The sequence below is a fragment of the Marmota marmota genome, unplaced genomic scaffold (assembly GCF_001458135.2).
Source record: "Marmota marmota marmota unplaced genomic scaffold, marMar, whole genome shotgun sequence".
NCBI lineage: Eukaryota > Metazoa > Chordata > Mammalia > Rodentia > Sciuridae > Marmota > Marmota marmota.
In genome coordinates, this window is record NW_026000153.1 from 15,666,481 (window position 1) to 15,691,166 (window position 24,686).

General features: G+C 35.1%; 1 protein-coding gene across 1 annotated transcript in view; it reads left to right on the forward strand.

Moving 5' to 3' along the window:
• Positions 1-5: 5 nt before the first annotated feature.
• Positions 6-24,686, forward strand: part of Cdk13 (cyclin dependent kinase 13) — a gene marked incomplete at its 5' end in the record, with an annotated part of 97,027 nt that continues 72,346 nt past the window's right edge. The window contains 2 exon segments of the mRNA XM_015490090.2: positions 6-456; positions 459-582. Coding sequence (XP_015345576.2) covers positions 6-456; positions 459-582 — 575 coding nt within the window.

Here is a 24,686-nt window from a genome sequence, read left to right on the forward strand (position 1 = left end):
AGCGCCATCGCGAGCACCGGCGACGAGATGGGCAGCGCGGCGGCAGCGAGGCCTCCAAGTCCCGCAGCCGCCACAGCCACAGTGGCGAGGAGCGTGTCGAGGCCGCCAAGAGCGGCAGCAGCAGCAGCAGTGGTGGCCGCCGGAAAAGCGCCTCGGCCACGTCCAGCAGCAGCAGTAGCCGCAAGGACCGAGACTTGAAGGCCCACCGGAGCCGGACTAAGTCGTCCAAGGAGCCGCCTTCGGCCTACAAGGAGCCGCCCAAGGCCTACCGGGAGGACAAGACCGAACCCAAGGCCTACAGGCGGCGGCAGCGGTCCCTGAGCCCGCTGGGCGGCCGGGACGACAGCCCGGTGTCCCACAGGGCCTCGCAGAGCATGAGGAGCCGCAAGTCCCCCAGCCCGGCAGGAGGTGGCAGCAGCCCCTATTCTCGGCGGCTGCCGCGCTCCCCGAGCCCCTACAGCGCCGCCGTTCCCCCAGCTACAGCCGCCACAGCTCCTACGAGCGGGGTGGCGACGTGTCCCCCAGTCCCTACAGCAGTAGCAGCTGGCGCCGCTCCCGCAGCCCCTACAGCCCAGTGCTCAGGTGAGTCCCGCCCCCCTGTCCTTTTCTTTGGCTTCGCTGGCGGAAATCCCAGGAGTCAGGGAAAGTGATATGAGACTCCTTAAAACCACGAAGTCCACAGCCTAGAGTAGAGAATACCGCCTGGGGTGGGACATCTATAAGGGGTAGGCGATTCGCGCGCACATGACACTTTTTAGGAGGTGAGAGGGACTAGGCAACCGGGCGAATGGAGCTTTTATGTTCTGGCGGTGAAGATTTCTAAGAGTTCAGAGTTTTAGATTTGTTGCTTTAACATATTAACAGGTATTTCTGAAAAGCTCTTACCTTCTCCAGCCCAGTTCGTTTAAATTGTTTTAATTTTGAAAGCTCAGTAAGAAGAGGTTTCACTGTTGGCGATTAGGAGTGGACTGCAGTTTAGGGACCAAAAGCTAATCACAATCGGGTGATGATGTCAGAATTAGAAATGGATTGCAAATATTTTGTAATATTCAGGGATAGGGAAAAGCAGCTTTTCTATAAAGTTTATCCTTTTACTATGTGAGATGTTTAAGTGGAAGTTGATAGTAATAAATTCTGAAAATAATTTATTTTGTGATATTGTGTGGGTATAGCTTTTTACGTGATCTTTCAAAGTCGTCATTTTAAGAAGTAGAAAACGACAAGGTTGTGGTTTCTCTGTTGATTTGTGATCACTCTCAATTGCCAATAACATTATACATCTAGGTAGTGTAACCCAGTGTAAACAAGTGAATGGATTAGAACATTTGCCTACCATATAAACCTGCTACTGTAAAGTTAACTAGGCCTTTAAGTATCAGGATCTTTGTTCAGAAAAATTTAAAGGGTTATAATTTAATCTTTAAATTGGAGTAAAACTTTTATGTAGCTATTCTGTCTTCTTGTGATGCAATAGTATTCTCCAAAAAAAAAAGTGTATTGACATATGCTTGGCCACTAAGCCAAGTGAATTAAAACCTTTTTGAATATTTTGTAGGTTTTGTGATTCTTAGTTTCCTTAAGCTATTTGGAAATTGTAGGCCCTATGATTTAAGGTATTGTAAAAATAACATTTGGGTTGCTGTTATTTTCCTATTGTTTTTAGTTTTCAGTAAGCCCAGGTGGGTACTAAGTACATCAAGTATGAGGTATGTGGAATCTAACTCAATACAATCTGTGTATCTGTAAAATTTGCAGATCTCTTTGAGGTGTCAGCATCGTAAGTGTTTATAAGGAAGTGATGAGAGTAGAAATCTGAACGTGAGTTTGTCTTTAAATCAAAAGATCTACAAAAATTTCTTTATTCTTACAGTGTTCGAATACTTAACGTGGCCTGTTGATAGCTTAAGAATATCTTCATTGAAGGCTGGGGCTGTAGCTCAGTGGCAGAACACTTGCCTACCATGTTCAAGGGAGGCAGCACCACATAAAAATGAAACAAATAAAATAAAGGCATCTATAACTACCAATGGGAAAAAAAAAAGAACATCTTCATTGACAACTTTTTCTACAAATTTAGCAATTATATCTTTTATTGTTTCTATACTTTTTTGTTCATTATATGAAGCTTTATATTTTACTTTTTATTATAGTATTTTAGATTTGGCAAATGGTTTGCATTTTCACAGTTGGATTTGTTTTGTTAACTGAATAGAGTAAGTTTCAGTATTTCAGTTAGTGATTTTAATTATGCGACGTCATTTTAGGAATAGACTAAACATTTTTTCATTTTTTGTATTATTTATTTTCACAGGATTGGGAAATGGATGCAGTGTACACTACTACTAACCTGTATTCCCAACCCTTTTTAAAATTTTATTTTGAAACGGTTTTGCTAAGTTGCCCAGGCAGGCCTCAAACTTTAATCCCCCTTTCTCAGCCTCCTAGATGGGCTGGACTGTGCAAAAGAATGGTTTTGTATTTTTAAAATTTTTAGTTGCTAGATGCGTTACTAAGGCCTTATTTTGTCTAATACTGTATGTATTTTATATAGTAATGGTTTATATGATTAGGTTTATCTATATTTTGCAAATACCTGAACACATGTGCTCAGTACTGTTTTAGTGACTGGAATATAGAAGGGGAGAAAGACAAAGTCATTGTCCTCATGGAGCTTACATTTTAAAGGAATATTCATTACTGAATCATTTCATGGTGAGTGTATTGACCATCAATATTTCTAAAGAGTTGGGTTTGGAATAAGCTTTTGAATATCTTGGCCAACATTCCTGACAGTTGACCATTTGGTGTGTACTTGAGTACATTTAGAGGTAGGAAATACATTCCTTTGAGTCAGCCTGTTCCATTAGATTTTGGACTTGAGTTCTGGCACTGGTTTGGCTAGTTCTTTAGCAAGACTTTTGAAGACTGAGTGTACTAAACTGTAATGGGGAAATGTTTTTTTGTTTTTGGCTTTTTAAGGAGCAAGCGAAAAACGTTTTTTGTAAACAGCCCTATGGAAATCTAAGATGGTTGAATTATTATTGAATAGCTTGAATTGTTAGAATTATTCATATGAAATAGAAATCCATGTCCATGTAACTTTGGAATGGTACAGCGCAAACTAGTTTTTTAAAACTGAGCCATAAAACTTTTCTAAAGGTGTGGTTCAGATTTTTTTTTTTACAATACATTATGTGTTGGTTAAATGTCCTATTTCAAATGTGGTACCCAGAATTAACAGTTAAAATAGCTGATTGAAAAACTGAAAGATTTTTTAAAGCTAACACATGTAATTATTATTGTTTAGGAACAAATAATTGAACTCACTTGTCCAGCGTAATGCAAAAAAGTTTTATATTTACTTCTAAAATTTAATAATAATGGTAGGTGTTCCATGTTTGTTAATGAACAAACTGCTCCCTTATAAGCTCCATGAAAACTGTCCTGTCCTGCCTACTATTGAATTCTTAGTGCTCAGTTTTGTATTTGGCACATATAGGTGCTTAATAAATAATTGTTGAATAGGCAAGTGAATGGGTGGTGGTGTTTTATTGAATATGCAAACTTATTGTGGATCTGGATTATGTACTTTTTGGGGAGACTAGCAATTGGACCCTAGTGCTTTTATCACTGAGCTATACTCCCTGCCAGCCCTTTTTAATTTTTAAGACAGTGTCTCACTAAGTTGCTTAGGGCCTCACTAAATTGCTGAGGCTGGCTTTGAACTTATAGACCTCCTGCCTCAGCCTCCTTAGTTGCTGGGTGTGATTATGTACTTCACTTAAGTGTTTATTATAGACTGAGTGTTATGCTGTAAGAAAAAGCATTGTGATCTTTTCTTCGGTCCATGTAGACTTTACATATTAACGAATTGTCAGTGCAGATATTTTTAAGGAAATGCATACTCATCTAAATTAGTATTGAAACTATGGTAAAAAGATATTTTTTGATGTTACATCCTAGAATATTATTTTTCTCCATTCTACTTCACAACCTGTTTTTTGCCCTTTTTTTTGAATTTTCAGTCCTCAGCATGTGCATTTCTTTTTTTTGTTGTTTTGTTTTTTATAATTTTATTTTTTATTTTTTCAGTGTTAGTGTGCAAAAATACAACTGATTTCTGTGTATGGACTTTTGATGTTGTTATCTTGTTGAATTCAATTATTATCTCTAATATTTTATTTGGGAATTCCTTAGGATTTTCTGTATATAAGATCATGTTACCTGCAAATAGAGACGGTTTTACTTCTTTTCCAGTCTGGATTTTTTTTTCCCCTTTTTTTTTTATTTGTTTTAATTAGTTACACATGACAGTACAATGATCTTGACATATCATACATTAGAGTCATATGGGTGCATTTCTTTTCATCAGTTCTTCCTTAGCTTTATTTCCCCCTCTGTAACTTATTTAAATTTTTTTTATGCTTGATTGAGGTGTGTAGTCACATAATCTTTCTGATTGGCCTTACAATAAATGCGAAGTGTATTGAAAAGAAGGGCTGTTCAGGAAAGGGAGAAAATGGTACTTAGTATAGTGTTTTACTGTTTGCCAAGTATTTATAAATACCTACCATTACATTTGCCTACAAATCCTTGTGATAGTCGGAAGCATTCTCATTGATGGAGTGGGAAATAGAATCTCTAAAAAGTTAATTTGTCCTAAGGTCAGCTTAGATTCAAATCCTGAGCCTATTGAAAAGTACATGGTCTTTGCTGGGCACCGTGGTGCACACCTGTAATCCTAGCAGCTCAGGAGACCGAGACAGGAGGATGATGAATTCAAAGCCAGCCTCAGCAAAAGTGAGGTACTACAAAACTCAGTGAGATTCTGTCTCTAAATAAAATACAAAATAGGGCTGGGGATTTGGCACAGTTGTTGAATGCTCCTGAGTTCAATCCTGAGTTACTCCCTACTATCACAACCAAAAAAAGTACATGTCTTCATATTGTGTTGTATTGAGCCTCAGCTGGCATTCAGGAAGCTGGCTATCTTACTAAATGACCTGTTTTGCTAACATTCAACCCATTGGGTGTTTACATGTTAATTTCTATTCTTTGACCATTTTTCAGTGTTTTGAGAATTTTTTTAAAAAATGCTTTTTTTCTCTAAATATTCATTCGGCTTATCTTTTTTATTGGTTGCTCAAAACATTACAGTGATCTTGACATATACATTTGATTCAAATGGGGTATGAATTCTTATTTTTCCACGTGTCACTTATCTTTATTAATTCATAGGTTTTTTTTGTTTGTTTTTGAGGTACTAAAATGGAACCTCTTGCTTGTGGCCACCTCTCTACCTAGAACTATACCTCCAGCCCCAATTTGTAATTTTTATGAACACTGAGAGGATTTAAAGCTTTTGGATATTCTACTTTTCTACTTTGTCTTTACAAAGATTGGCCTAAAATATTTAAGATATTATAATTAGTTATTGAAGATTGTTTTGCTGTGGGATGTGTCGATCTTAAGTAAGTATGATTAATTTTTATATATAATTGGTTCTTTTTATCTTTGGAAATTCCATATCACCAAGAAGCAGCAGAAAGCTTTATTATGGAAAAATATCAAGACACTGAGAATCTTAAGAATATAGGTACATCCTAGATATAATAAGTGGAACTATGTTACTTTTTAGCCTATTCTATGGAAGTACCTCTGTTATGAATGTTTTATCCTGAAAACTATTGTTCAAAATTATGTAAAATGAAGATATTTTCAAATTTTAAAAGAACTCCTATTTCTCATAAAATTTACTGACTTGGTATGTACTTGATAGAAAAAGTATCAAAAATATAGGATACTAGAATAAGTGCATAAATTCTCAGGAGTTGGAAATTGGATTGAGCTGTTTAAAGTCTCTCAGAAGATGTCCTTATATGTTGCTCCTTCTCTCAAGAGTCTTATAGACCTAGCTTTTTATTTTTTATTTTTTTTAGTATATATATTTTTAATTGTAGATGAACACAGTACTCTTTATTTTTATGTGGTGCTGAGGATCAAACCTAGTGCCTCACACATGCTAGGCAAGTACTGTACACACCCATTTCATCTTCCAAATATGTTAAGAAAAGTAAATTATCAGAAAAGGGAGAAAATGCTACTTTTTTTATTTTGATGAGAATAAAATGTAAATAAAAACTGGAATTTGCATAAAATGAAATGAAAAGGGTAGTGAGAGGAACTGAACTACAACCCAGCCCCTAGACCTCACTTTTACATCTAGTCGGTCCTCCTCATATTTCTTTTCTCTAAACACTAATATTTATTCCTGCTTTTCCATTTCTAGCACCTTAGTGCAGGCCATCATTTTAAATCAGTGAACCTCCTATTAGCACTATCATTCTGTTCTTCCTAGTTTGATCTTTATTAGGAGAGTTTAAAAACATGATTAGATAATGTCCCTTCCATTATGTAGAATTAAGTCTGAATTTCATAATGCATTGTCAGTTAATGACTTTCAAGTTCTGGCCCCCTCATCAGAACTCTTATTACGTACTTTTACTTCTTTGTATTTTTATATTTACTGATCTTTTAGCTTGAAATGGTAAGAGATAACTTCAAACTCTTTTCATCTTCTTTGCCCCACTTGGCATTCAAAAACGCATTTCAGATCCCATTTTGAAGACTTTCTTCATTCATCTTGAAAAAGTTGTAATTTTTTCCCTGTGTTCCCATGGAATTTTGCTTTATCTTTGTTATAGAACTTTTAAAAATTCTAGTTAATATTTTAATTAGTTTGACAGCTTCAATTGTGTTTTTCCTGCAAGATTATAAGCTTCTAGAAGACAAATTCCAAAGCACATTTATTAGTAGTAGTTTAAGTAGTTTTAAACACATTTTTGCTCCATAGAGTAATGCAAAATAATCAACACAAATGCCAGTTTTATCTCTAAACTTGCTTGCTTATTTGGTTCATATATACTCTAGGATTGGGGAAATAATTGTTCTAATTTATAAGTAAGGGATTTAAGAACCTTCCTTTTCTACTTCACTGGAATAAGGGAGCTAGTAGTTACTTTATTATGAATATGTGTTCAGATCTACTCTTTTTTTTTTTTTTTTTTAAAAATATTTATTTATTTATTTTAGTTTTTTAGGCGGACACAACATCTTTGTTTGTATGTGGTGCTGAGGATCGAACCTGGGCCGCACGCACGCCAGGCGAGCGCTCTACCACTTGAGCCACATCCCCAGCCCCTCAGATCTACTCTTTATATTTGCATTCTGTTATACTGATCAAGATAAATGACCTGTTTTTCTTGGTGAATTTGAATTAATCTTTAAGGTGGACATTCAGATTACATCAAAAATTTTTTATTTTCCAACTCTGGAAAAGTGTAACTGGTTCTGAAAAATCAGTTGAAAATGACTGTTGCTTTCTATTTATATTTAAGATTATTCTAATCTAATCCCTTATTCTGTACTTTTTTGTGGATATTCTTTTTTTTTTTGTTTTTGATGGTGGTGGTAGTTGTTACTTTTGGTCTTGGTTTTTTTTTTATATGTAGAGATTTAAAGGCTTTGAAGTAGGTGTTAGAAGCAAAAGTATCAAGCTTTAATCACATTACTCATTTGCAGTGACATTGTTTCTTAAATTTCTACATGTCTAAGTTATGGGATAATTTACTTTTCTTAACATATTTGGAAGATGAAATGGGTGTGTACTAGAGAATAAACTGTAAATAAAAACTGGAATTTGCATAAAATGGAAATGAAAAGGGTAGTAAGAGGAACTGAAAGTAGTAAATGGGTTATCTGCCTCTCTATTGTTTGTGCATTTGCCATTGCATAGAGCACTTTTGCTGGGATATTTTGGCACTCTAAGCACAATGTATTTTTTTTTAAATTTTATTTATATTTTAGTTTTTCGGGGGACACAACATCTTTATTTGTATGTGGTGCTGAGGATCGAACCCGGGCCGCAGGCATGCCAGGCGAGCGCGCTACTGCTTGAGCCACATCCCCAGCCCTAAACACAATGTATTTAAGATTAACTATTTCATCTCTTTTTGGAATCTTTCCTTTTTTTTTTTTTTTTTTTTTTGCTGCTACTCTTATTTTTCACCTGTTTACGAAGACAATACAGGCTCATGGTAGAAATTTTCAGTTAGCATAGAAAAGTGTAAGAAAAAGGGCCTCTAAATCCAGCCACCTGAGATGATCACACTTTACATCTTGAACGTTCATCTAGACTTACATAAATAAGAACATGCTATAAATATTGATGTGGCTGCATCATGATAGTATGCTGATTTTAAGTCCTTTGGGTATAAACCAAGGAGTGGGATAGCTGCGTCAAATGGTGGTTCCATTCCCAGTTTTCTGAGGAATCTCCATACTGCTTTCCATAGTGGTTGCACCAATTTGCAGCCCCACCAGCAATGTATGAGTATACCTTTTTCACCACATCCTTGCCAACATTTATTGTTGCCTGTATTCTTGATGAATGCCTATGGAACCAACCTAGTTGTCCCTCAATAGATGAATGGATAAATAAAATGTAATATATGTATATACCCAATGGAATATTACTCAGCTTTAAAGAACAGTGAAATTATGGCATTTGTAAATGGTTGGAGTTGGAGAATATCATGCTAAGCCAAATAAGCCAGTTCTACAAAACCAAAGGCCAAGTGTTTTCTCTAATATGTGGATGCTAATTTACAATAAGGCAGGGATGTGGGGGACTATGGAAGAATAGCCTCACCTTAGATTAGGTAAAGGGAAGTGGTGAGAGGGGAAGGGAGGGGATGTGTGGGGATAGGAAAGATAGTAGATTAAAACAGACATTATTACTTTATGTATATGTGACTACATGACCAATATGATTCTGCAACATGTACCCTTAGAAAAATGAGAAGTTATATCCCATCCATGTATGATATATCAAAGTGCATAAATGCATTCTACTGTCATGTATAACTAATTAAAACAAATAAAAATATTTTTTTAAAAAAGAACATGCTACAGGGCTGCTTTGTCCAAAGTACTACTTAGTCTATTCTTTTCATTGGCTTCTAGCATTCTGTTGTAAGAGTGTAGCATAATTTGGCCAAATCCACTATGATGAACTTTTAGTATATTTATTAGTTTTGCTATGTGTTATGTATTAACAGTAAGTTTTTTGTAAATTTTTCCAACTGTCTTCTAGATTAGATTTCTTAGGAGTAAAATCACTGAGTCAATGATAGTACGCATGTTAGAAATTTTGATAGACTTGTCAAATTGCCCTGCGTTTTTACCAATTTACATTTCTCATTAGTGCCAGTTCTTCAGTTTCACCAACACTTGGACTTGTCAAACCCTTCATATTGTTTTTATTTGTACTTCTCTGATATCTAAAAAAGCTGAATGTATTTTCATGTGTTGGATACTCTTATTTTCTTGATTCATTTTTCTTAAAAGAGGCCTTTGCTTATTAGATACTATTTTGTTGCATTGCAAGAACATTGCATGAGTTTTTTTCCTTTTAACTTATTATGTAATGTTTTATTTTTAAGTTTTTGATTTGTGTGTCAGCACCTGTATTAAAGTAAAACAGTAGTTTCTCCCAGGTAGCCAATGTTAAAACTTTAGTAATACTTACCTTTCTCCTTGCCAAGTTTTAATGAATTACTTATTCCGTAATTCCTTTTACAGTGGTCTTTAGTACTTTTAGTACTTTTTTTTTTTTTTTTTTGGTACCAAGGCCAGCCCTTTTTTATATTTTTATTTTGAAACTGGGTCATGCTAAGTTGCTTAGGGCCTTGCTGAGTTGCTGAGGCTGGCTTTGAATTTGTGATCCTCCTGTCTGAGCTTCCAGAGCCAGTGGGATTACAGGTGTGTGCCACCAAGCCTGGCTTTAGTCCACTTCTACTTAATTTGGAAACTCCATAGTTTAGGGATTTATTGTTTGATTTTGGACTTTCTGTAGAACCCTCCCATTTTCAGCATTTAGACTGGTCTTAAAATACCACTTTCATTGTATTCTTTTTCTAAAAATCATTTTTTAATTTGTAGTTGGATACAATACATTTATTTTATTTATTTATTTTTATATGGTGCTGAGGATCGAACCTACCGCCTCATACGTACCGCTGAGCCATAACCCCAGCCCTTCTAAAAATTACTGACGGAAAAAAAACTTATTTATTTATTGGTACTGGAGATTGAACCCAGGGATGTTTTATCAATGAATTACATCCTCAGTTCTTTTATTTTTATTTTGAGGTAGGGTCTTAATGAAGTTGCTTAACAGCTCATTAATTTGCTGAGGCTGGCCTCGAACTTAATATACTCCTGCCTTGGCCTTCTGAATTGCTAAGATTACAGGCATGTGCCACCATGCCTGGCCAAATTTTATTTTGAATCAAAATATTAATTGTATGTATTTTGGGGGTACAATGTGAAGTTTTGATATATGTTTCTATTATGGAATGATTGCATTAGGGTAATTAAAAAATCAATCACATCTTTAATTTTTTCTGGTGAAAACATTTTGTATGTATACTTAGCAATTTTGAAATACAAAGTGCATTATTATAATAATCACCATTCTGTGCAATAATAGCTCACTAAATCTTATTTCTCTGTTTAGCTGAAACTTTGATCAGCCTGTCCCCTTTCCCTATTTGTCCTCCTCCTCCAGCCTCTTTAAACAACAGTCTAGTCTCTGCTTCTGTAGAAAGTCTATAAAGTCAAAATCAACTTTTTAAGATTCTGTATAACAGTGAAATCATGCAATAGGGTCTTTTTGTGCCTGGCTTGCAGAATGTCCTTAGGTTCATCCTTGTTGTAAATGATAGGATTTCCTTTTTTTTTTTTTTTTTTTTAAGGCTGAATAGTATTCCATAGTGTGTACATACCACATTTTCTTTTTTTAATTTAAATATTTATTTTTTAGTTGTAGCTGGACACAATATCTTTGTTTTATTTATCTATTTTTATGTGGTGCTGAGGATTGAACCCAGGGCCTCACACGTGCTAGGCGAGTGCTCTACCACTGAGCCACAATCCCAGCCCATACCACATTTTCTTTACTCATTCATTTGAGAATGGCCACCTACGTGAGTTATTGTGAATTATTGCCTATTGTGAGTAAAACTGCAGTGAACATGGGAGTACAGATACTTCTCTAGCGGACTTAGTTAAGTTCCTTTGGATTTATATCCAGAAGTGGAATTGCTGATTGTGTGGTAATTTTATTTTTATTGTTTTGAGGAACCTCCATAATGTTCTATAACAGCTATATTAATTTATATTTGTACCAACAATGCAAAAGGGTTCCCTTTTCTCCACATCCTCACCTTTCCTCTTTTTAATAGTAACTATTCTGCTAGATGTGAAGTGATATTTCTTTGTGGTTTTTCTTTTTTTTTTTTTCCTTTGTGGTTTTTCAATTTGCATTTCCATGATGATTAGTAATGGTGAGCATTTTTTCCATGTACTTACTTCCTGGCCATTTGTATGCCTTCTTTTGAGAAATGTTTATTTAGGTCCTTTGTACATTTTTAAATTGGGATTTTTCCCCCCCTATTGAATTGTTTGGAGTTTCTTATATATTTTGGATGTTGACTTCTCTCAGGTATGGTATACAAATATTTTCTCTCAAGTAGTGGATTGTTTCTTCACTCTGTTAATTTCTTCCTTTGATGTGCAGAAGCTTTTTAGTTTGATGTAGTCCCATTTGTTTATTTTTGCCATCATTAACTGTGCTTTTGGGATTGTAGCCAAAAAATCTTTGCTCACATCAGTGTTGGGGAGCTTTTCCCCTCTTTTTTCTTCTTCTACTTTTGCAGTTTTAGAACTTAAGTCATTAATCCAGGCTGCCTTGAGGAAGTTAGGAGTGGGATTGCTGTGTTGTATTTTGATTATTTGACTTTCTAAACTGCAAAATTTTCCAAAATGGCTGTCAATTTTGTATTCTGGGTCAGCTGTGTATGAGCTTTGCAGATGTTTCACATCCTCATCAAGAGTTCCATTTTTTTGTCAGTCTTTGATTAGCCATTCTAGTGGATGTGTAAAGTTATCCCATTGTGGTTTTGTATTCAGTTCTCTAATAATGTTGATCATCTTTCTGTACATTTGCTTTCCCTTCATATCTTTTACTGTCTTAATTTTTTTTTTAAGTTGGGCTATTGTAAGAATTCTGTATGTATTCTAGATACAGACTTTTTTTTTTTTTTTAAAGCACTGGGAATTTAATCCTGGAGTGCTCTACCATTAAGCTGCATATCCACCCCTTCTTATTTTTATTTTGAGGCAGGATCAAATTTTCAATCCTCATGCCTCAGCCTCCTGAATAGCTAGAATATAGGTGTGTGACACCGTGCCCATCACAGGTATTTTGCAAATGTTTTCTCACAGTTTGCTCAATTTTCTTAACAATACTTTTGAAGAGCAAAAGTTTAAAATTTTTTTGAAGGGCAACAGTATTTTTTTCCTTTTATGACTTATACTTTTTGTGTTTTAAAAAAAAGAATTTGCCCAATCCATAGTCACAAAAATTTTCTCCTTGGTTTTACAATGTTCATCTTTCATTTATCTGTCTACATTCATGTATAATGTGACATCACAGTAGCACACTTTCATTTTTTTCCACTCTTGTACAATTCTTTTTTGTTGTTGTTACCAGGGATTGAACCTAAGGACGCTTAACCACTGAGTCACATCCCCAACCTTTTTATTTTTATTTTCAGACAGTCTTGCTAAGTTGGGAAGGCCTCACCCTTCCCAGTTGCCAAGATTATAGGCACGTGCCACTGGGCCTGACTCTTGTACAACTTTTGTTGTGTTTTATTTCTAAATATTGTTGACATTCATGTTATATAAGTATGAAATTTAAAAATGTGGAGTCACTATTTACTTATTTACCTTTTCAGATGCTTTTTGTTCCTTTGTGTAGATTCAAGTTTACGTATAGTGTCCTTTTCCTCTGGCCAGAGGAATGAGCTTCTTATTATGCAAGTCTGCTGTTTTGTATGTCTGAAAGTATGTATGTATTTTGAAAGATGCTTTTGCTGGATATGGAAACCTGAATCAACATTTTTTCCTTTCGCTACTTGAACTTGTTCAGTGTCTGGCTTTGCATAGTTTGATGAGAATTTCTAGTCTTGTTTTTGCTTCAGCAACTTGATTGTAAATACTATGAGCTTCTTTTGTAATCTTAGTATCTCTTAAACACCTAGTATTGTAGGTTTCAGTAGGTACTCAGCAAGTGATGTTAACTTTATTAAGATAAGAAAATGTCCAGTGCCAAAGGTTTTTTTAAGCCTGTTAATATTAAGGTTTAGTGCTAGACCATGAATAAACTCTCAGTGACTAGAGAGGGACCAAGTATTGTCTTTGTACAAATCAAGTGTGGAGTGTGGAGTCCTCCAAGTAGAGTCCCCTGCTACTACTACGTTTTTTTTGGTACTGGGGATTGATTTCAGGGGTACTTAATCACTGAGCCACATACCCAGACCTTTTTTGTATTTTCATTAAAGATAGGTTCTCACTGAATCGCTTTGGCCCTCACTAAGTTGCTGGATTGGCTTTGAACTTGAGATCCTGCCTCAGCCTGTGGAGCCACTGGGATTATAGGGTGTGCACCACTGCTCCCATCCCCTGTTACTCTTCTTACCAACTTTCCTTTTTCTCACTTTCAGAAATACATCTCAAGGCATGGTTCATTGAAACATGAAACAGTTTATGCTCAGTGGACCAGAACTTGTTTGTTTGAGCTAATCTGCAGAAAGTCAGCCATGTGTCTTTTCTTTTCCTTTTGCTTTTAATGTGGCAGAAGGAAGTAAACTTTTAGAATCAACATGAAATATTTCTTTTTAAATTTTTTTTCTAGTTTTAAAAATAACATAGTATATGTGATTCATATACTATACAGTTTATTCTTATTAATTTAATTTTTATTATTATTAGTTTTGAGACTATTAATAATCTCTTACTGTCTTGCCTTGGCTAGTCATGAACTTCTAGTGAAATCTCCCGTCAACCTCTCAAGTTGTTGGGACCATAGCTGTGCATCACTTACTTAGTTGCCAGTTGCTCTTATAAATTGTACAGTTCATTGGTTTTTAGTATATTCATAGTTTTGCATCCATAACCATTAATATTAGAGCATTTTAATTACCCCAAAAAGAAACTCCAGTTATAGACTCCCTATTCCCACCTCTTCTAACACCTGGCCACCGTCAATCTATTTTATGTCTTTATGGATTTTGGACATATCATTTAAATGGAATCATTCAGTGCATGGTCTTCTGTGACTGGCTTCTTTAACTTAAACATGTTTTCAAGGCTCATCTGTGTTGAGCATGTATCAGTAAGCTATACCTTTTTATGGCTTAATAAGATTTTTCTGTATGGATAATAGCACATTTTTTTGTCAGTTGATAGACATTTGGGTTGTTAGCTTTTTGGATGTAATGATTTATGCTCCTGTGAGTATTTGTGTATAATCTTCACATGAGTGTGTGCATGTTTTTATTTCTCTGGGATATTTTCATAGGGTTGTTCGGTCATATGGTAATTTAACATTTTGAAGAACTGCCACACTGTTTTCCAAAGTGGCTGCATCATTTTTATATTCACATCAGCAATAAATAAATATTCCCCTTTCTCTACATCTACCATAAAAGTGGTGTTGGAAATAGTATCTCATTTTGCAAAGCCCTGGGGTTCGACCCCCAGTTCAAAAAAAAAAAAAAAAAAGAACCCCATAAATAAATAAATTAAAAAAAAAACCTTTTCGAAATGGTGTCTCATTATTATTATTTGATTTGCATTTGTTTAATGATTAGTGAAGTTGAGCATCCTCTCATGTGTTTTGGCCACTTGTTTTATCTTTTTTTGAGAAATGTTTATTCAAATCCTTTTCCCATTTAAAAATTTGTGTTCTTATTGCTGAGTCTTGGAGGTCTTTTTTTTTTTTTTCACATATATTAGATATAAGTCCCTTACCAAATATATAGTTTGCTAATATTTTTTCATTCTATCACTGTTGATGTGTCCATTAAAACAAAAGTTTTTTTAACCTGATGAAGCCTAGTTTATTATTTCTTTTATTATTTTTTTGGTGTCATATCTAAGAAAGTTTTGTTGAATCCATGGTTACAAAGATTTATTTCTATATTTTTTTCTAAAAGTTTTAGCCCTTTAATTTATTTTGAGTTTTTTAAAAAATTTTTTAATACTTTTTTTAGTTGTAGATAAATGCAATACCTTTATTTATTTTATGTGGTGCTGAGGATCGAACCCACCATTGAGCCGCAACCCTCACCCCCCATTTTGAGTTTTTGTAGGAGAAAGAAATCTACTTTCATTCCTTTGCATGTGGACATTTAATTGTACTATTACCACTTGTTGAAAAGATTTTTTTCCCATTCAGCTGTCTTGGCATTCTTGTCAAAAATCGACTGACCAGGCTGGGGCTGTAGCTTAGTGGTAGAGCGCTTGCCTAGCGTGTGTGAGGCACTGGGTTTGATCCTCAGCATCACATAAAAATAAATAAATGAAATAAAGGTATTGTGTCCATCTGCAAACTAAAAAATAAATAAAGGAATATTGACACATTAAAAAAAATCGACTGACCATAAGCTGAGGGTTTATTTCTGGATTCTAAGTTCTAATCCATTGATTTATTATTTTAATCATTCTCATGCTAGTACCTCATAGTCTTATTTAACTTTGCATTAAGTTTTGAAATTAGGAAGTGAGTTTTCCGAAAAGATTATTTTGACTATTTGGGTTTTTTGGATTTCCACAGTTTTAGTATCAACTTGACAGTTGGTGCTAAAAAATTTTTAAAAAGCAGTTGGTTTATGGATACAAGAGTACATTGAGCGGGGAACAGTGGCACATGCCTGTAATCCCAATGGCTCAAGAGAGTGAGGCAGGAGGATCTCAAGTTCAAAGCCAACCTCAGCAAAGGCAAAACACTAAGCAACTCAGTGAGACCCTGTCTACAAAGAAAATACAGAATAGGACTGTGGATGTGACTCAGTAGTTGAGTGCCCCTGAGCTGGTACCAAAAAAAAAAAAAAGAGAGAACATTGAATTTAAATCAGTTTGAGGAGTATTGTCATTTTAACACTGTTATTTATTAACATCTAATATGTGAACATGGAATGTCTTTCCCTTAGACTTTTTTTTTTCAAATATTTTATTTACATTTTAGTTTTCGGCAGACACAACATCCTTGTTTGTATGTGGTGCTGAGGATCGAACCCGGGCAGCACCCATGCCAGGGGAGTGCGCTACCGCTTGAGCCACATCACCAGCCCCTCCCTTAGACTTTTTGTAATGTCTTTCAGTGTGTTTGTGGTTTTCAGGGTATAAGTTTTGCACTTCTTTTATTAAATCCTTAGGTATTTTTTTCTTTTTAAGGCTATTGTCTGTCAACCCCTACCCTATATTGGGCATTGAGCCCTATATACCTCCAGTCCTTGTTTTTTTTTTTTTTTTTTTTTGAGAAAGGGTCTCATTAAGTTTCTGAGACTGGCCTCACACATGAAATCCTCTGCCTCAGCCTCCCTAGTAGTTAAGAGTACAGGCATTCACCACCACACTACTACTACTACTACTACTACTTCTTCTTCTCCTCCTCCTCCTCTTCCTACTCCTCCTCCTTCTCCTCCTCCTCCTCCTTCTTCTTCTTTTCATGGACTTTTTTTTTTAAGGNTTTTTTTTTTTTTTTTTTTAGTGGATTCCTTAGGATTTTTCTACATACAAAATTTATCATGTGAAAATACTTCTATTTTTCCCCCCCATCTGGATTCCTTTTATTTATTTTTCTTGCCTGTTGCAATGGTTAGAACCTCAAATATGATGTAGAAGTGGCAGGAATGGACCTTGTTTAATTCCTGATTGTGGAGGGAAATTTAGACTTTCTACACAAAATACTTATCATTGGGTTTAAATTTTTTTTTTTAATGGAGAATAATGGCCACGAGCCTGGTGCAACAGCATATGTTTGTAATCCCAACTATTCAGGAGGCTGAGGCAGGAGGTTTGCCAGTTTGAAGCCAGCCTTAATAACTTAGTGAGACAGTGTCTCAAAATAAAAAAATAAAAGGGGCTGAGGAAAACATTCCTAGGTTCAATCTCCAATGCTGGGGGGTGCGGGGCGGGGGTATTTTGAAAAATCTAGGTTTTTATGTCAAGAAAGATTTTTTTTTTTTTTAAGTGCCTTGGTTGACCTCCTATTTAAGCATATATAACTATCCACTATTATCCTAGGGGCTTGGAATAGAAGAAAGCTCCTATTTTCTAGTCAGTGTGTAATGATTTGCCATATTGGTATCCTTATATTCTGTGCCCTGAAGAAACCTATGGACAATGTTTAGTAAGGAATAATGTATGCATTAATGTTGGAATGATTAAAAAAGAGCCTGTCATGTGATGATTTAAACATTCCAATAGCCAGGAGTAGCGGCCCCTGCCTGTAATCCCAGTGATTTAGAAGGCTCATGCAGGAGGATCCAGTCTCAGCGACTTAGAGAGGCCCTAAGCAACTTAGTGTCTCAAAAAATAAAAAGGGCTGGAAATGTGGCTCAGTGGTTAAGTGTCCTTGGGTTCAATCTCTGGCACAAGGGGGAAAAAAATTCCAGGGAAAAAAACCAATTTGTTCTAAGGCACCAACTCAGAAAGAAGCTTGTTTTTTCAAAGAATCAGAAAGAGGGTCAGGGTGCCTGGAGGCTAGTGAGTGAAAGAGGGTGTAATAAAGATGAGAGGCAATTTAAGTCTTGTGAGTCATAGTATACAGTTTGGTTTTTATTCTAGTTGCAGTAATAATCCATTGGAGAATTTTTGGCAAAGGTGTGGCATAATCTAGTTTATGTTAAAAGATAAAGACACGAAATAGAAGACAATCTGTGATAAATGCTAATATAATTTTAGCAAATGAGGAGGTTATGGAGGAGGTCAGAATTTAACTTGAGCTGTAAAAGATATGTAAGAAATCAATGGAGGAGAAATAGAATGGTGTGATGGCAATAAATAGTTGCAGCCTTTGAATTGGAAGACTTAGGCTCTTTCTGTTCATGGTTTGTAACCTCTAAAAAAATTTCTTAATCTCTTTATTTTAGTTCTGCCATCATCTTTCTCTGAAGTTTGGTTGCTGTGAAGAGTAAGGAAAATTAAATATTCTCATAAATGTGTTTCATAGACTGTCAGGTTCAGTGTGTATATATTTGTTTATTCAAAAAAAAAAAAAAGCCGTCCGTCTGGCATTAAGCTATTGGCTGGTGGAGTGATATAAAAGTAAATGAGACTCAGATTCTGTTCCTCTAAGAATGTGATAAATATCTAAAATACAAAATTAGGAGGGTACCTGGCCATAACAAAGAGTGCAGAAAAAGCCAGGTGCAGGGGTACATGCCTATAATCCCAGTTCCTCAGGGAGCTCAGAGTGCCGAACAGCAGGTTCAAGACCAGCCTGGGCAATTTAATGAGATCCTGTCTCAGAACAAAAAATAGAAAGTGCTGGGTATGTAGCTCAGAGTGCGCTTGAGTTCGATCTTCAATACCACCTCCCACTTCCTCAAAAAAAAGGTAAAGTGCTATGAGATTCAAAGAAAAGAGCGTGTGCTTCTTGCTTGGAGCTAGTGGTAAGGCTTTTTTTTTTTTTTTAATATATGTATGTTTTTTTAGTTATTAATAGACTTTTATTTATATGTGGTGCTGAGAATCAAATGCAGTGTCTCACACTGCCTGGTAAGGCTTTTTGAAGAAGGAAGGACTGTTGCTCTAGTCATTAAAAGATGGGTAAGATTTCAGTAGAAGATAGAGGAAAAGTGGTACAGTTGGGCAAATCTATGGAAGTAAAGACATGGAACTGTTGGGCAAATCTAGTACTTGATAGAGAAAGTGAGATTGGGACTAGATAGACCATGCAACACCTTGTTGGTAGGCTAAGGAGGTGAATTCCATTCAATAGGAATACCATTAACAGTGTATTTACTGGTGCAAATATTGAGCACCTGCAATTATGAAGTTTGTGCTAGGCCAAGTCTAGGAACATAAAAATAATCTCGGTTATATTGGGGAAGATAGCTTATTTAATTATGTTTTTTCCAATGAGATTTGAGCCAAGTGTCATAGGTTCATGGAACAAGGAACATTTCTAGCTGCCTTACATTAAGGGAAGACTCATAGAGATGGTAGACACTATGTCGAGATTTAAAAAATTCCTTTATTTAGCAGATAAATGAGGTGGAGAGAGAAGTGTGAGATGTTATAAGCCTGGCATTTTATGTGTTTTAGCTTGACTGGACAAGGACTTTATGTGTATGCCTTGGCTAGAAAGATATTTTGTAGGAAAAAAAAATTTAAAGTTTTATTAGAGTGGTAATTAAAAGATTATTTAGGTGGCAGGATGGAGTCAATTAGAAAGGGTGTAGATTTGAGAAGGAAGATAGTAAAGAAACTATTGCACTGGAGCAAGTGAATGTTGATGTAGAGCAAATGTGGAATAGTAGTTTTGGAATAAACTGTCTTGAAAATTGGAGAGATGTTTAAAATGTAGAGTTGGTAGGACTTGGAGACCAATTGGGTGTGGAAGAAGGGAAGAAAGGGGACCATGTGGAATATAGAATAACTTCCATGTTTCTGCTCCTTTGTTGTGTGCCATTGCCAAGAATAGAATATATTTAAGGAGAAAGAAGGTGGATTTGAAGAGGATATCTAAAAGTTTTAGCTATATTATGCTGAAGGTACATGTGTGATAGTTGGGAGTGAGGAGGATGATAGGTTATTCAGCAATATTAAGGTGATCATTTAAGTTATAATATATAATTATAAAATTAATTGTTGTGAGAGAAAGAATATAGTAAGTAAGATTTCAGTGAGGATATAACCCAGATTGTATTTTTTTGAGAAGTTTATAGGAAATGAGAATTTTTCTATAACTGGAAGGATTGAGAAAAATACAACAGCAAGTATCATCACTTACTCCCCCATCCCATGTCTGTTTTTAAAGATCTTAAAGACTTGGATTATTTATTTCTTGAGGGGAAAATAGAATTGAACGGCAAAGATTTAGAAGTGATCAAGTAAGTAATCCAGTTACAGCCATAGTGGAGCCTAGCATACTGTCTTTCAAACTTTAATGGGGATATTGTTAAAATGCTGGTTGTGATTTTAGTAGGTCTGAGCTGGGGTCTGAGGTATAGCATTTCTGGCAAGCTCTGCTACTGGTCTTTGGACAATACTATTCTACAGAGTATGGGATCCATAGCAATACAGAGGAGTTAGTTTTAGGAGGTAGAGGAACACTTCTCTGAAATGAGGTGGATGGAAATATAAAATTTGCACGCAGGAGGTCATGCCTGATAGTTTTGGAAAGAGGTTGTGAGTTAGAAGAAAATTGTGAAAGTTTGGAATAGCTAGCGAGAAGAGGAAAGTGAGTGAATGTGGGACATGTAATAATCAATGAACAGTATGGATTAGTTTGGTTATGGTGTCTGTAAAAGTAAATGGAGCAGAGATATAATATGTAAAGAGTTTTGACTAAGAAGGCAGTGAAAAGGATGCTTGAGGGAGATGAATTTTTGAAAAAGTAATACCACTTTATATTTAGTGCAACAGTGCTTTTCAGTTCAGTAAGCATTTGCATCCCTATTTAGGAAGTTAACAGGGTTTTAAAATTTTAATTAATATTAATTTACTTTGGTACTGGGGATTGAACACAGGGGCTTTCTATCCCTGAACTACTTCCCCAGCCCTTTTTATTTTATTTTTTTGAGACAGGGTCTTGCTAAGTTGCTGAGGATCTTGCTAAGGCAATCTTTCTAATGTCCAATCCTCCTGCCTCAGCCTTCTGAGATGCTGGGATTATAGGCGTGTACCGTCGTGTCTTGCCAATAACAGAATTTTTAGAATGTGAAAAAAGCAGATAGAAACGTTAGGTTCAAAAGTAATATAGATACTGGCTACTGTATTGAACATCACACATGTAGAACATGTCTATTATCCCATAAAGGTCTATTGGATGATTCTGTTCTTAAATATTTTATATAATAAAGATTTGGACATTACTATAGTAAAACTCTTAGGAAGCTCAAAATTTGGATGTAGGCACTTAAAAATCTGGGTTTAAGTCCTGGTGTACAGCTAGATGAGTCAAGTTTGTAGAAAGAAATGAATCCAATTTACATTTCAAGAGACTTAATGAAGGAACCACAGAAGGGGATAGATCAAAGGAATTCACTGGGGATTTTTTTTTTTTTTTTTTTTAAACTAGTAACAAGGAACTCCAAAGGGGTAAGAAAAATATAGTATTTTTGGAGTCTGGTCATAGCTGTGGAGAAAAGTTTGCATGACAGGAGCTGTGATGGTGGTGGTGGTAGTGGTGGTGTGGGGGATAAAGCTGCCAGAATTTGTGTTTGCTAATTAGGCACAATTTTCAGAAGACCTGGATTTTTGGAGAGCCTAATATAATTGAGTGAGCAGTATACCATGTTCTCTTTCTAAGGAAGACTAATTAGCTTAATCCTGGTTCTATTTGAGTTGTGTGAATTTAGGAAAAACTCTTATGAAAATAGTGAAGTTTCTTAACTCTGTGTGTGTGTTACTGGAGATTGAGTCTCTGGCACTCTATCACTGAACTACTTATTTTTTACTTTGAAACAGTCTCATTAAAGTGCTGAGGCTGGCCTTGAACTTGGAATCCTTGCTTGAGCCTTCAGAGTAGCTGAGGTGACAGGTGTATGCTGCCACACCTGACTAACTTTTTTAAAGAGGTCCTTTTAAAATCATTGAAAACAATCAAGAAACAGCTATATGTGTTCATTGTGGATTCAAGAAAATAGAAATATTAGAATCACTTTTTAAAAATAATATCTTATTTATAAAAGGTTAGACTTGATGTGTACTACTACCCTGTTCCAAGTCTTTTAGTAAGACATTATAATGGTATAATTTGTTAATAAAGTTTTAAAGAACACTTCTCTCACCTTCATAACTTTGTATGGCTTAAGTATTAAATTAGATAATGACCTAAGCTTGAGTTTTGTGTTTATACTTAATTTTATGTTCCCAGACCATGTTTGTTTTAAGCGGTAAATATATTATTAGAATTTATTAGCAAGTTTGCAATGTCTGAGAGAATGAAAGTTTTTAGGATATAAGATAAGGAAATTTTGTAAAGAAATAGAGGAGTTTGGGAGGAATGGAGGGTGAATCTAAAATCATTTGGTATAGCATTCAAGTACCATTAAAGATGTCATATTCAGAATACCCTTTTTTACAGAATAGAAAATTTCTAAGTTAACTGATAGTTCTTTTATTCAGATCTTGTTTGTAAGAGAATACTTCAATAAACCAGAAGAATTAATTTGTTGGGATTTGACCTATTTTTGTATGTCTTTTCTTAGACAGGATTCATTCATAAATATCTCCATTAAATATAATTTGTTGCGTTTGTACGAAACTGATAGTTTTGCTAGTGTTGGAAAGTTCATTTTAGAAAAGTTGCTTTCTAAGCGTTTTGTCCTGTTACCTTTGATGAGATAGTGGTCTCTTTGCTTTCTCCTACTGCTCTCCAATATCTAATCAGGGGATAGAAATGTGACTTACACCAGACTTGTTTTAAGATCAACAGAGTTTGAAGGGAGAGGAAATTAAAAATATGGCCAGATGTTTTATAACATTTGTTTCCATATTAAAGATACCCAAGTTATTTTGCAACCATCTTAATGACTTCACATTTAACCAAGCATTTCTGCTCATTTGTATAAATAATTGTAAGTTTATTGGTAATTTTAAATTGGTGCTGTAAGAATACTTAATAATAAGCAAGTGTTGGATTATTTTCTAAGATAGTGTTCCCATTAATCTGAAACAATCTTAACATGAAGTTTTATGTAAAGTACACGGTTTGTTTGAAGTGCTGTCTCAATGCTGAACACTAGTTGGCCCTTCACACATACTTATTTTTGAAAGGATGAGAGAGAAATTGAATTGCATTTGAGTTTATCCTAACCTTAATCATCATTTTGTTTTCATATTATAATGCAGAATGTTTTTTAACACCTCCTTCCACAATATTATTAGTGTCAGCTATACACAGAAACTTCCAATTACTTTGTCTGATTTTAATTATGGAGTTCTATAGTTTCTTTTTTTAATATTTATTTTTTAGTTATAGTTGGACACAATACCTTTATTTTATTTATTTATTTTTGTGTGGTGCTGAGGATCAAAGCCAGCACCTCGTACGTGCTAGGCAAGAGCTATACTGCTGAGCCACAACCCCAGCCCCTATAGTTTCTTTTCTTCATTTACTTACCCTCTTCCCATAATTTCTACAAAATTTCAATTACCTTATTCCTATAATTTTTACAGAATTTCAGTAAGACCTGTATTCATGGCAATATGTTCATTGGGTTGGCCTACCTAATTTTGTTTAAAAATCTGATTTTAAGACCTGATGTACAACAAGGTCAGTCAAGATTCTAGAAGTAAATGGGATCCAATTTAGATGGTTCAAGAGGTTTTAATGAAGAAACTGCAGAGGTGGTGTGGATTAAGGGAATTTATAAGGTATGTTTTTGCTAGTAACAAGGAACCTTGAAGTGGCAAGAAAAATACTGTGCTGTTGGAGTCTGGTTAGGACTGTGGAGAAAAGAGAGGGAGCTGGGAAGAAATAATCTAGCCTTTCTTTGCCTTCCGGTCTTCTGCCAGTGTCAGACAGCTCTGGAACCCAGATGAATCTGTTGGAGTTAGTGTACTTGGGTACAGAATAAGGCAGAAGAGTATTTGCTAGATAAGATAGTAATAAAATAATAACCAACACAACTACTAAGGAATGTGACTCTGATTTCAGATAACAATATTACACTTAAGTTTCTCCTCTGTTAAATGTATGTACTTTATTAGGCTAATGTGGCCATTAAGTAACATGCAGAAATAGTATCAAGAGTCTTTGTCTTGTGAGTATATTAAATTGTTTTATTTTCATAACGTGTGGCTTTGAAAAGCTTTGAAAACTCAGCTTCATTTCACTTGATGCTGTGCTAATTTGTTTTGGAATTTTGGTTTCCATCATATATATACATATAGGTATATTTTTTATGGTGCTGGAGATTGAACTCTGGGCCTTGCAGATGCTAAGACAAGTGGTCTCTTAGCTACATTTCCAGCCCTCATATTTTTAAATCTATAGTAATTTTTGGATTTTCCAGTAATTTTCGATAGTGAATTATACCATTATTATTAAGTAGTTTCCAGAATTTAGTTTTTTATAATTTTATAGTCTGGAGCCTGATACCTAAATTTCTAGTTAAGACTATATTTTTATTTGTGGTATTGCTTTTTGTGAGAGTTATGCTTACTTTACCTGTCTGGGCTTTTCTCTTCTGAGAAATTGGAGTATAACACTTACCTAGTTTTTTTTTTTTTTTTTTAAATAACTTAATTTTATTTGTTTATTCTTTTTTTAATGTGGTGCTGAGGATCGAACCCAGGGCCTCACATGTACTAGGCAAGTACTCTACCACTGAGCCACAATCTCAGCCCCTGTTTTTTATTGTATTATGGTAAAATAAAGTAATAATTGTCAAACACTTTGAAGACTCCGTTTTATACATACATATAAGTTTTTTGCCATTTATTTATGAAAAGGTTATCAATAGCACTTCAGATTGAGAATGGTTGTATGGGTTTTTTTCATTGTATTTCCTGTATGAAGTCATGCATACAAGCCATTT